General features: G+C 43.8%; 1 protein-coding gene across 1 annotated transcript in view; it reads right to left on the reverse strand.

Annotated features, from left to right (window-relative positions):
* Positions 1-13,259, reverse strand: part of MYZAP (myocardial zonula adherens protein) — an 89,440-nt gene that overhangs the window by 52,663 nt on the left and 23,518 nt on the right. The window contains exons 4-6 of the mRNA XM_060618405.3: positions 9,610-9,702; positions 5,696-5,809; positions 1,932-2,084 (exon numbers count right to left, since the gene is read on the reverse strand). Of these exons, the coding sequence (XP_060474388.2) occupies positions 1,932-2,084; positions 5,696-5,809; positions 9,610-9,702 (360 nt within the window). The remainder of the gene's footprint in view (positions 1-1,931; positions 2,085-5,695; positions 5,810-9,609; positions 9,703-13,259) is intronic.

Raw genomic sequence — 13,259 nt, forward strand, 5'->3', positions numbered from 1 at the left:
AGACATGCTGCCCACATGAAGTTGAAGCTGTCCCATTAGTACGCTGGTCCAAGAGCACCTAGGAAACACTTCAGTTCATATAAGAAAGCTGGAGTCAGCCTTTCTACCTTGTCCTTCCCCAAATATTGCATTTGGAAACATTTCCACTTGATCTGGGGAACACTAAGCCAGATCAGGCTAGTGTTTATGTGCAGGTCCAGCTTAGGAGATAAAAAAAAAAAAAAAAAAAAAGCCAGCAGAATTGTGGGTGAGCAGGGCAAAGGCTGGAAGCGGCTGGTGTTTGCTTTCTGGATATGTAACCTCTGGATAAGTAAGATATACTTCAACCTCAATGGGTTACATGACGTTTATTTGTAAGATTTGACAAAAGTCTCTCTTGGCGCCCTCTAATTCAACCTTCTCCATCACTGGAGAAGTTCTGCTACAAGGGCCACAAAATGGGATATCCTGAACAGCGATTATCATCAGCTGGGAGACACACAATGTGTCCTGCACCCCATCTCCACTGCGCACACAGACTTCTAGAAAGGGCTCTGTCCCTCCTGTCCTGCTCTGCATCTAGGTCGTGTGAAATACTCTGAGTCCTGCAACTCTTTCTGTGGGGGTTGGGAACACTAGTGAAGCACAGCATCAGCCTCTAAAACAGGCAACTGAGGATGAGACGTAGCGTAGAGGCTTGGTCTCCGTGGAAGCAGCCAGACCACCACACTGCCTAATGATGTCCCTGGAAGCCTGACACCACACCGTCCTGGAACACACAGGAACGTACAGGGCAGACATGTATGGTACGCACTGAATACATGCTAGTGGGATGAACGACTGGATCAAGACCCTAAGCTGAGAAAAAGACTTAAAACAATAATTTCGGGGTTTTTCAGCAACACATCCCTTTTTTTCAAAGTAACTCTTACTCAGAAATACAATATATGAAATAACAAAGAGAAGAGCTGCCCTGCTTGAAGCAAAGCAAAGAGGAGCGGATCTGCTCTAGAGCTACCTGGTCAGGGCTGCTGGGTTGGCCCAAGTGGACTGTGATGGCACGAACCCGTGGGATGAGAATCACTTTGACTACACAGTGCAGGGTGGCAGCCCCCCGCCCCATCCAAGGCAGCCCACACAGAGGGGGGCCACATGACCACATGTCCCAGTTCGTCTCCCTGAATCAATTCTTAATAGCACCACCTTTCATTCCCAAATGTATTCTGCTTTGAGCAATGAATTATATGGATGTATTATCTATGAGGCATGCTCCTCCAGGACTGCCTAATGCTGTGTGGAACGCATTTTAAAAACCACATACTTAAGTAAAAACAAATTCATTCCGGAAATAATTTGCTGAGTGAATCCTATGAGCCATTCTCGGGTCTGCTCCTGCCAGTGGGTAGGAATTCAATCTTGTGTCAAACGTGGAAGGGGCACTAAGACCTCCAAGGCATTAGAAGCCCAGCTGAGGAATAAGCCCAGCCTGGTGGGCAAGAGGAACACTGTCCAGAGCCGTTGGTCACCCAACAGTCTTCTTCCTGCATGCTCTTAGGCTCTTTATTATCAAACCAGACAGAAAAACCTAGAGATATCAGAGCAAATCTAAACAGTGGGGCTTCTGAAGTCCTAGGTCTGTGGGCACCCCCAGTGCCCTCTCCATATGAAATAGCAGTGCCATGGTGACTGTCTCAGCAGCCCTTGAGGCCACTGGGGCCAGGAAGGAGTGCCCACTTGGGAGTATTCATGGTGCACCCCAATCTGGACTGACAGTAGGGAACACAGAAACCCCCTCGGTGCCTTCAAGCCATGCCCGGTCGAGCTGGCCACTAAAGGGAAGGAAACGCCAACTAAGAAAACAGAGAAAAGGAGATGGAATGTTGAGGCTAGGAAGAGAGAGAAAAAGGAAAGAAGAGAAGGGTCAGGCGGAAGTCTCTGCCTCTACACGTTACCTTCATTTTCAGCAGCTGGTTTTCAACTTGCGCTGCCTCCAACTGCCTCTGCTTTTCCCGCAGCTTGTCCATGGATGCTTCATAGGTCTGCTGCAGATTTCTGATCTGGTCCTTAATGTTGCTATTTTCCAAAGTAACATCCACGAGGGTTTTCTAGTGGGATGAAAAAAAAGCAAAACCAGATCTGGTGGTGTGAGATGATATGGCCAAGTCATGCACCAGGACATCCCTTTGCCATTAACCATTGAGACAGATGTCAGGCCCCAACAGCTGCAAGCCGGGGCCCTGGTGTCTAAGGGGCTGTGGGTTCCCCCATACCATGGTCAAGAGGTCTGCAGCTCTGTAGTCAAATGGGCCAGCGAGCATCCCCCATGATACCCCACAACCTCTGCCCACACCGCTTGCCACTGCTTAGGATGGACGGAAATGAATCAAAAGGGAGACTTTCCAAGGAAAAGTATTCATAACCCATCACTTCACATGGAAAAAAATGGGTTGGAAAATCGTGGACAGAACAATCCTATTTTGAAAAGGAAAACGTATAAGCATGTGTTCAAATGTGTTTATGCAGAGAAAAAAATTTTTAAAGACTAGGATGCATATCACCAAAATCCAAATAGTGGTTATCTGTGTCATCGGATTATGAAGGATATTTATTTCCTTCCATGTGTCTTCTGTATCTTTCAAATTCCCACAACGAAATAAAACAAAACACATGTTTTGTAGAATGAAGATACTCCCCTTTTCCCTTAAAGAGGCTGTCACTTCTGTACTCAGAGACCCCCAGCCAGGACAGCCACTGTGTGGTCGAGGCTCCTGTTGTGCCAGCAAATGCTTCACCTTCTCCTCTTAGGCACAGAAGGGTGGCAATGAAGGAGTCACAGAGAACAGAGTTTGGTGACTCAGACAAGGGCCGCAGAAGTGTCAAAAGCCCGTTGATTATTACTCCGGGCCACCCACCGGATTGAGAGTGATTATACTGATAATTGCTATTTAATGCTTTAGGTTCTATTTGGTTAACTGTCCGTACAGAGAACAGCTTCCATAACCCAGAATTCTTACCACTGAGCCTTAGTTATGGGCATTATCTAACACCTCCCCAAATCATGTTCAACTGTCAGGCAGAAGATCCGGAGACTGGTGTTGGACACACGTCTCAACACTTTTGTCCTTTTTGTAGATGATCAGTCTCTGAAGCCTCCTCAAATCCTTAGCCTCCAATTTGGATAAAAAGCCTCCCATTCTTAAACTGACTTTAATCAAGAGCAAGGATTTTGGATGGTGGTACAAAGGCATTAAAGAAAATAGAGAAGCCATTTGGAAGCACAGAATCAGAAAAATATTTGAGCTGCAAGGGGCTTTAGAAACCACCTGCCCTGGCCCAACCATGCCCTCTCCAAGGCCCACCGGCATTATAGATACAACTCCTGTGCTCACGAACCTACATCTGGACCGAGAGGCCAAGGCTCTAAGTCATGGTTCTGCCACGAGGCAGACACCCTGTTCAAGTCATTTCTCTGCTGGCCTCGGTTTATTTATCCATAAAACAAAGGGACTGGAGATCATCTCAACAGTTCCTTCCACTTCCAACATCCTATGAAATCAAACCAACAGTCTGGTCTCTCTGTCAATAAAAATGAAAACAGAAAGACTGGCAATGGAAGAGGTCAGGGTCTTGCAGAAGTAAGATGACAACTATCTTCAGATAGTCTGTGAGATGATGCCTTTCTTTTCTCCATTTTCTCTTTCCGCTTCTGCTTCTAACTTTTAACAATAATTTTTAATCTTTTCATTATAAAGCTCTGCTGTTTGCCCTGGGCCAAGACACTGGATCACAACTAGGAACCAGTCAGGGTCCCTGGGTTATAGATGACAGCTGACAGCCGACCTCTGAAGTAAATGCCTGGGGTACCAGTGAGAATGGCAGAGCAGAAGTATGGCAGGGACGAAACACCAGAAAAGGAGTATCAATGCAGACCAGGTCTGATCTCAGATGAGGTACAGCACTTCCTGGATGGCCAGGAATGAGAAGATGTCCAAGAGAGAAGGAAAGGGAGCCTTTCTAAGACCAGTTGATGGCCGGAGAAAGGGAAAAACAAAGGCTTCTGAATAAACTAGAGCCAGAGTAGGGGTTGGCCTGAGGTGGGGGAAAACTGGCATGCACTAAGAAGGAACAGGAAAAGGGTGAGGCTCAGAGACCCAACCAGAAATGGCCTCCCAGGGGAGCCTGGGTGGCTCGGTCGGTTAAGCGTTTGACTCTTGGTTCTCACACTTCGTAAGATCGAGCCCCACATCAGGCTCTGGGTTCCTTAGAGCCTGCTTGGGATTCTCTCTCTCCCTTTCTTTCTGCGCCTTCCCCATTGTGCTGTCTCAAAATAAATAAAAACTTAAAAAAAAAAAAAAAAGAAGAAGAAAGAAAGAAAGAAGAAAATGTTCTCCCAGACCAATCCAAACACAACGCCCACCCAGGCCCACTGCCAGACAGTGGCCTCGCTTCGCGGTTGGTACTACTGCCGTAACACTTGTTGTTAGGGAATATTCGGTTCATAGGGAAGTGGATAATCCCAACATGAAAATGTGCGTGCTTATCTGATAAGTTATTTATATAGAACCGGAAAGGATAGGAAATAGCTGTGGAACCTTTAAGAGGAGGGTAAAAAGATAAAAGCCACATAAACTTGGAGGAGAGGCAGAAACTATTGTTTACATATTTGGAAGCTAAAGCCAAGGGAAGCTGTTTCTGGTGAACGTAACACTTTGTTCTGAACAGTTTCAAGTTAATTTGCATAGGACATAGAGGACTCAGTTGGAAGGGTAACAATGGGTAACACTGGAGAGGTTAACTCCTAGCAAATCAGATTAACCACGAGAGCAATCCTCTGGAAGTGAGTTAAAAGCACAGTCTTTCTCTTCCCTGTCTGGTGCTATAAGATGTTCTTTGGAACGCACATGATTTCTTTTACTGGAAAATAATTTCTGGGGCACCTGGCTGCTTCAGTCAGTTAAGCTTCTGACTCGATTTCAGCTCAGGTCATGATCTCACAGTTCGTGAGTTCAAGCCCTGCATTAGGCTCTGCACTGACAGTGTGGAGCCTGCTTGGGATTCTCTCTCCCTCTCTCTCTGCCCCTCCCCTGCTTGCTCCCTCTCCCAATAAATAAACTTAAGAAAGAAAGCAAGAAAGCAAGAAAGCAAGAAAGAAAGCAAGAAAGAAAGCAAGAAAGAAAGCAAGAAAGAAAGCAAGAAAGAAAGCAAGAAAGCAAGAAAGCAAGAAAGAAAGAATGAATGAATTTCTAAATTAGGAAAAAGTGCTTAACAGCCTTTGAGAGTTACTTGCCATGAATAAATACAGACTGTCTTTGATTAAGTCTGCCTTCTCCATGCTTGGGTGGAATATCCTGTAACACTGGGGCTGCAAAGAGCAGGAGCTGCTGTGCTATTTAAGGCACTGACACTTATGACCACCGGGGCACCTCCTGGAGAAAGTGACACCTCTGTGTGCAACTCAGAATCTAAACCCCCATTTTAATGATGGCAAAGACAAATGCAGCCCAAAGGTTTAGAGTCTCAGCTTGGAAGCGCCTTCTTTAACTTCTTTCTCCGGCTTCCTAGCAGGGTCTTTACTGTGGCCATGCTTGAAGGAACTGAATAATGAACTGAGGACATCCCGTGGCTTACTCTTCTACAAAGGCACAGGGCCCACGTGTGGTTCAGCGTGCTCACCCTGTCACAGAGGGCACCGGTCTAACAGTGAGCAGATGGGTACCTGCAGGCCGATGGAGTCCGATGCTAAGGCTGAGTTCATGGCATTGAAGCTGTCCAGGGCCGACGACTGTGTCTGGATGTGATTCTCCAGATACTCCTGCTGAGCCTGTGAAACCTGGACAGGATGTCAAGTGGTTACACAAAACCATATATACCAGCAACAATCTTAGGTTAGGCCGGAACCTTCTCCTGACAGGAGCCACATCCATTTCAGTGATGTGTCAAGTACAGCTTAAAAATACAGTATCAACATCTGCATGACCCGAAGAGAAGACAGACAAGAACGCCTTTCCTTTGTATAGTATTTACACGTTCACCCGCGGGGCCTCACTTAGTCCTCACGACATCGTGCAGCAGCCAGAACATCCCCTTTTATACAGAGGAAACAGAATCAGAGTTAAGGGATTTGCTCCCCAACAGCTGAGCAGTGGCACAGCTCAAACGAGAACCCAGGTCCAATACCTTCTTGGGCCATCTTGCTCTTTCTCCTCACCACAGAAAGAACACACTCGGGGCTCACACAGTCCTAAGAGTTGTTTCGTGGCTGTTGCTGTGTTACCTTTGTTGGGCGTGTGTGTTGAACATGTTTGAGACTGTTTCATCAGAGACAGTTCCACCCCACCAGTCCCAAGATAGACCTTAAAGGAGGGCTGGACATACAGAAGCAGGGAGGCAGAACTAGGGGGTGAGGGTTCCGGGCAGGCTCAAGGGTAGAGCCCTGCGCGGTGTGTGGGAGCCACAAGCAGGCAGAAATGACAGAAGAGGAGGTGCGCTCCAAGAGTGGGAGGCAGAGTTGACACGGCAGACCAGGACCAGGAGCGTGTGGCACGTTCTTGTTCACGGGCGTGTTCACACAGCAGGAATTTAGGAATCTTATTCCGGCTGTGGAATATGGTGTGGCCTGGAGGAGGAGGAGACTATAGGCAGAGAGACGCGTTCCCACGACCATTCTCACAAGAGAAAATGAGGGTGTGCCGGAGACGGTCATGGAAAGCCAGGGGCAGAGACTATTTGTGCATCTATTGCAAATCCCATCCCCTGGCTTTAATTACAGATGTTGACGTGTGTCAGTGGATGGCAGAGTGAAATTTCCACAAGTATGTGAGAATTTCCCAAGTGTCCTCCCACAAGCCAGTGAGAATGGGCTAGGTGGGTATGTTTACACAGCCCCACGCCTATCGTCAAGGCAGCGGGTCTTACCTAAGCAGACCATCTCGCAGCCAAGCCCTCGCAGCCATATGCTAAACCCTAATGCACGACTGATGTACCTATGCTTCCTTCCTGCAGAAACTAATTTTTATGGAAAGTAGGTCATATATGCATGGGCTTTTGTTCTTCAACACCGTGAATTGCAAATATAAAAAAATTGTTTTTCTCACAGGCATTAGTTTGTTTAAACCACAGGAATGTTATTTTTTCTTAAATCTGTAATACATCCACACAGTTCAAACACTTACAAAGTATAAAAGGTACACATTCAAATACATCTATCACTCCCATCCCATCTACTCAGGCACCACCTTGCCCACTCTGATCTTTAATCAGGAATCACAATTATTGAGAGGCACCAGGGGGTTCAGTTGGTTAAGCATCTAACTTCAGCTCAGGTCATGATCTCGTAGTTCAGGGGTTCGAGCCCCCTCATCGGGCTCTCGGCTGTCAGCACACAGCCTACTTTGGATTCTCTCTGTCCGCCCCCCTCTCAAAAATAAACATTAAAAAATAAAAAGGAATCAGAGGTCCCTGGGTGGCTCAGTCGGTTGAACATCCAACTTTGGCTGACACCCTGTGAGTTTGAGCCCCGCACTGGGCTCTGTGCTGACAGCTCAAAGCCTGGAGCTTACTTAGGATTCTGTGTCTCCCTCTCTCTCTGCCCCTCTCGCTCTCGTGCTCACTCGCTCTCTCTCAAAAATAAACATTAAAAAAAATTAAGTTTCTGGATCATCCTTCTAGTAACTACTTTTGCACCCGCAAAACTAGCTAAACACTTATTTTCCCCTTCTGTTTTACATAAGTGGTGGCTCACTGTAGGTATTTTCTTGTAGCTTGCTTTTTTTTTTTTTACCATCCACTCTGTATCTTTGAAATCTTTCCATATCTGTTTTTGAAGAGCTTACTTGTTCTTTTTATTCTCTCCTCTCCCCCCCACCTCCTCCCCACCTTCTTTTTAAATTCTGCATATTCTACTGTAGGGTCACAATTTATTTTACTTTCCCCTTCTTCATGGATGTTTAGGTTTCCAATCTCATTACTGTTACAAACAGTGCTGTGATAACTACTTTCACACATAGGTCATTTCACAACGTGAGAGTTTATAGAGTATGTTCTTAACGGAATTGCTGAGTCACAGGATATAGGATGTGGCAGATACGGCCATTTTGCTGTCCCTGGGAGTACTACACAATGACATCCTATCCAGCCATCTGACTGTTTCTCCACAGCACTGCTAACGATGTCTTGTCCTGTTCCTGCAGGTGTGCTGATCTCATAGGTAAAAGTTCCATCTCAGGCTGGTTTGCGTCTGCATCCCTCTTATTGGGAGTGGGGTTGAGCATCCTGTCAGACACTGAAGAACTCTTCACCTTCATCTTGCCGTAGGTTACTTGTAACAAATATTTTGCCTATTTTTATGGCTTGTGGCCTTTTCTTCTTGATGCCTGGGCACTTTTTTGAATACTCAGAAACTTAGCCTGTTATCTAGGAGATGAAGGGCAAATCACTTTTCCTAGGTTTGTCCTTGGATTTTGACTGGTGGCCCTGCCAGCACACGTCTTTCATGTCAGCATAGTCGAAATTACCAAACGTTTCTTTTATGGTCCTGAGATTTCATGTCAGAGTAATAAAAAGCCTTTTTCACCCTTAGACTATAAGAGAATTCAAATATATTTTCTTCTGGCACTTTTAAATTTTACCTTCAATATTTAAATCTTTGACCTCTTTGGAATTTATCTAGATGTAAGTCTGTCCCAACAGCATATGCTGACTGGTCCATTTTCCTCCCTTTATTTGAGATGCTGCGTCTATAATATACTGGGGTAAATTTCTGGGCTTTTTCATGGATGCTTATTTATTTATGTGCCAATGTGATACTCTTCTAATCTCTGACGGTCTCTCAGTTTCTTGTAATATTAATAGAGCTAGTCTCCCTCGCTGTATTTTTCCCCCCAGAATTTCAACTGTTCATATTTATTTTCTGTATACTTTGGAATCACCTAGTCCAGCTGTAAAAGCACAACATAAAATAAAAATCTGTTCGTATTTTTATTGGGTTACATTACATTTGTATATTAACCTGAACAATACTGACATCTTATGATGTTGGTGTTTCCCGTCTTAGCACATGGTATGTCTTTCCTCTTGTTAGAGTTTACTCCTAGGTATCTGGTGGTTTTCTGTTGCTCTTATTACTTCTAACTGGTTGTTTTTTGTATGATGAAGTCCATTTGTTTGTATCTATTAATTTTTTTATCCTGCTACCTTACAAAATTATTTTTTATAGTAGTGTTTTTTTCGTTGGTTCACTTGAGCTTTCTGGGTATATGATCATATAGTTTGTAAACAGTGACAGCCTTACATCTACCCTCCCAGTTTTTATACCACTAAATTTATTTCTCTTGTTTAGTTCTATTGGCTAGTTCTTAGGTACAATGTTAAATAGTAACAATGATAGCTGGCTTCCTTGTCTTGTTCCTGACTCTACAGGGAATGCTTTGAAGGCAAAGATTATTCTTGCCACAAAAAATATTCCTCAAAATAATAAGCTTAATTCTGTGATAAAATCTCAGTTCACTTAAAATAGGATGCCATTCACAAAGAACATCATAAACTCAGATATGTTCAGGTACCAGCCACTGGGAGGGAGTTCTAAGACCTATCATCCTTCCATATTTCCAAGTCACTGGGACATTGACTTACTGACAGTTCCTGGGTGAGCTGTTGAATCTTCTGTCTCATTTCGTCGTAGTCTCCATACATTCGCTTCCTTACTTTTTCCAAAGTGGCTCTCACCTGCAGCCCACAAAGATGCTGGTTAAAGATCAAGTTATAACACTTTTACATAAGACTGCCAAAACCCTAATTTAAGGGTTTTAAGAAACCCTAATGGGAAGACGGGCCCACACACACAAAAAACACACACACACAATTTTAAGTATGACATTAGGGAGATTAAGGGAGAAAAATCATCCTCACATCTAGTTAAGAGCCAGTGGTATTGTCCAAATAATAACAATGATAATAAATATGTACTATGATTGTATATAATTATTAATAAAGATTAATTACTAAATAATAAGCTCTGAAGAAAAAATGGTTTGTTGAAATTCACCTATCACCTATTAAACCACATTCAGGTAAGATTTACCTCTTTTTATTTTATTTTTTTTCTTGATTTACCCTTCTTTCTATTGCTTATTTTTCTAAGTACAAAAATTTTAACAAGTTGACTCTATAAACAGGCAGCTAAGAGGAATCAAAAATCCAAAAAGCAAAAAGCAACTTCTAATTTTCTCTATCTCCACTCTGACCAACAAAGAGCAATTAAATACCTGGGATGTACAGCAGGGAATTAGGAGCCTAGAAAGCCCATAAATTTGAACATCAGTTCTTCGATAATCACAATAAGGCATGAAATAGAACAAAAGTCAGGGTGACCCCTAACATCTGTTTACATAATCACTGTTTAAGTTTTTTCTATAGTAGCACTTCTGGAGTGGTAAGGAGAGCCTTACAAATTTTGTAAATAAAAGCAAAAAACCTTGTCCCTGTCTCCTCCCTTCTTCTGCTACCCCTCTGATGGAGAACTCAGGAATCCTCCAACAGAAAAGAAGCCCCAAGGCATCTGTGCGGCTCAGTTGGTGAAGTGTCCACCTTTTGGTTTCAGCTCAGGTCATGATCCTGCCATTGAGCCCTGCATCAGGCTCTGTGATGAGTGTGGAGCCTGCTTAAGATTCTCTCTCTCTCTCTTTGCCTCTCTCCCTCTCCGCCTCTCTCCTCTGCTCTCACTCTCTCTCTAAAATAAATTTAAAACAATTTTTTTTAATTAAAAAAAAAAAAAGGAAAAGAGGTCTCAAGGGAGCTCTCTATAGGGAGGCTCCAGAACTTCCAATGCCAGAAGGGCTCAAAGGCAACAGTTGGTTGGAATAACCAGTGTGCTGGGGACAGCATGGGGAGACTTCACCTTGAAGCTGCATTTGCACAGCTAGCACATGGCTTTAAATCAGACTGCATGTTTATTCAGGGTGACTGCATATTGGTAAATATTTCAGTAGGGGGTGCAGGAGAGGGGGGTGCAAGGCAAGAGGCCAAGCCTTCACTAGATGAATTCTGATAAGAGTCTACTTTCTTCCTGTCCTCTACAAACATTTTAGAAAAATGAGACCAAAAGCACAACTCTTCACTCTGGGTAGACAGAATGGCTTTCACTGTGGCCCTGAGTTGGCTCTGGTACTGCTCACCAGTGGGGACTGGGGGAGCTGGGTGGCAAATACTGCAGGAAGCTAACTGGGCCAGAGTCACTCATGGCAAGAAAGAACAAACAACCCCATAAACATGCTTAGGGATGAGCCAGCGCGAGATTGATCTGAAGCCAACTATAGAAGGTGGAACCTGGAAATTAATTTTTTAATGGAGGCTGGCAATTCAGGTCAGAACCACTCCTGTGACCTAGGCACATGTCATCCCTGGTTCACAACCAGCCTCCACCTGCTGTTTTTGTCTTGGGCAAATGGCAAGTCTCAGCCTTGTTTAAAAGGCTTACGTCTGAAGCACTGCCATGTTATCTGAGGATTTTAAGTAAGGAGGGACTAAGTATTTCTGTGAGAAAAATACTGGAGACTAGGAATGTTCAAGTTGCTCTTATATATGAAAATCAGGAATGATATATTCTGAATGATTACAAATTGTATTCGGGGGTAAGATGACTAGGGATTTGAGATAACACATGTCCTATGCATTTGTGTATGTCTATAGCTTGTTTCGCTTTTATTTTCTCTATTAAGCATTTATTATACTACTTTTAATCAAGACAAGATTATGTTTTATTCCTTTTAATTATACAAATACCCATATCTTTCAAGACATGAAAGAAGGTGTCCAACAGTTATTTTTAATATTTGATCAGAGATGTTCTTTTAAAAAATCCATAAAAAGTTGACAACATGACTTTGTATCTTGTCTGCAAATGCACCAAATAAAATGGGGTGTGCAGGTTTTAAAAGAATTTTTTAATATTTATTTATTTTTGAGAGAAAGAAAGAGAGCACGAGTGGGGGAGAGTCAGAGAGAGAGGAAAACACAGAATCTGAAGCAGGCTCCAGGCTCTGAGCTGTCAGCACAAAGCCCAACGCGGGGCTTGAACTCAAACTGCGAGATCATGAGCTGAGCCGAAGTCAGATGCTTAACTGACTGGGCCACCCAGGTGCCCCACAAAGCTGGCAGTTTTGACTTTGGTGGCCCCTTCCCAAACTCTGCAATCTACACAGGAGAAAACTGAAGCCCAGAGAGAACAAAACCTTGGCTGGGCCAAAAACAGACGTGGTACCTCTGGGGTAGGCCACTGCCCCACCTGGCTCTGTTTCTCAAGAGCACTTTCTAGGCTACAGGTTGGTGTTCAGGGCCCATGAGCATCAAAGTAACTCATGTGCTCTCTATTTAATCACACTGATTTGGAAAACAAGGGCACTGAGAAGCCAAAATAACCAAAAAGGAATGGAGATAGATGGATAGATGGATGGATGGAGGGATGGATAGATAGATGGATGGATGGATGAATGGAGAGAAGACAAAAAGAAATAAAAAATTTAGAAGGAAATGCTACTTAACAACTGTTCTGGTTAAATGTCAGAATTATGGATTCATAATAAAAAATGTATGGATTCATACATTTTTGTATTTCCATTCTTTCTTCAAAGAGTGTGTAATTAAGAAGAAATGGAATATTAAACACAAAGAAATGGCAATGATTGGCCTAGGACGGACTGTGTCTAGTGTGGTTGACTTCTCAGCATCTGTTTGAACATAATTAATTGGTCTGAACCAGCCATCATCATCAATCTCATTCTCCTAGGCAGGGGATCCATCCAGCGATAGATTTGGGAATGGGCATGTGACCCAGTCCTGGCCAATGAGACATGAGGAGAAGCCTAAAAGAGGGCCTCTAAAAAGAAACCAGAGATAAGCAGCCTCTTCTCTTCCTCCAGACGCCATCACATGCTCAGATGATGTCATGAGCCTGAGGATGAAGGAGGAAAGAACCAAGAGAAACTCAGAGAAGTAGGACTGGAGACTGGACGCGCCCTGCCTGGAGCCCACCCACCCCTGGACTTAGCCCCACATGACACAAATTTCCTTTGTCGGCTTTTCCGTTACTTATGGTGAAAAGCAACCGAATTTATAGTTTTCCAAACTTATATATTAAGAGTAGAATATCCAATGTAATAAGCAAAATCGCTTAAAAGCCTCTGTATCATTCATGGAAGGGAGTCATTTGGTCTCCTGAGTACCCCTGCTTAGTAACATCCAGAAGTTCACTCGGTACCTCAGTGCAGAATTACATCCGTATTTTT

Source organism: Panthera onca, chromosome B3, assembly GCF_046562875.1.
Source record: "Panthera onca isolate mPanOnc1 chromosome B3, mPanOnc1 haplotype 2, whole genome shotgun sequence".
Taxonomy (NCBI): domain Eukaryota; kingdom Metazoa; phylum Chordata; class Mammalia; order Carnivora; family Felidae; genus Panthera; species Panthera onca.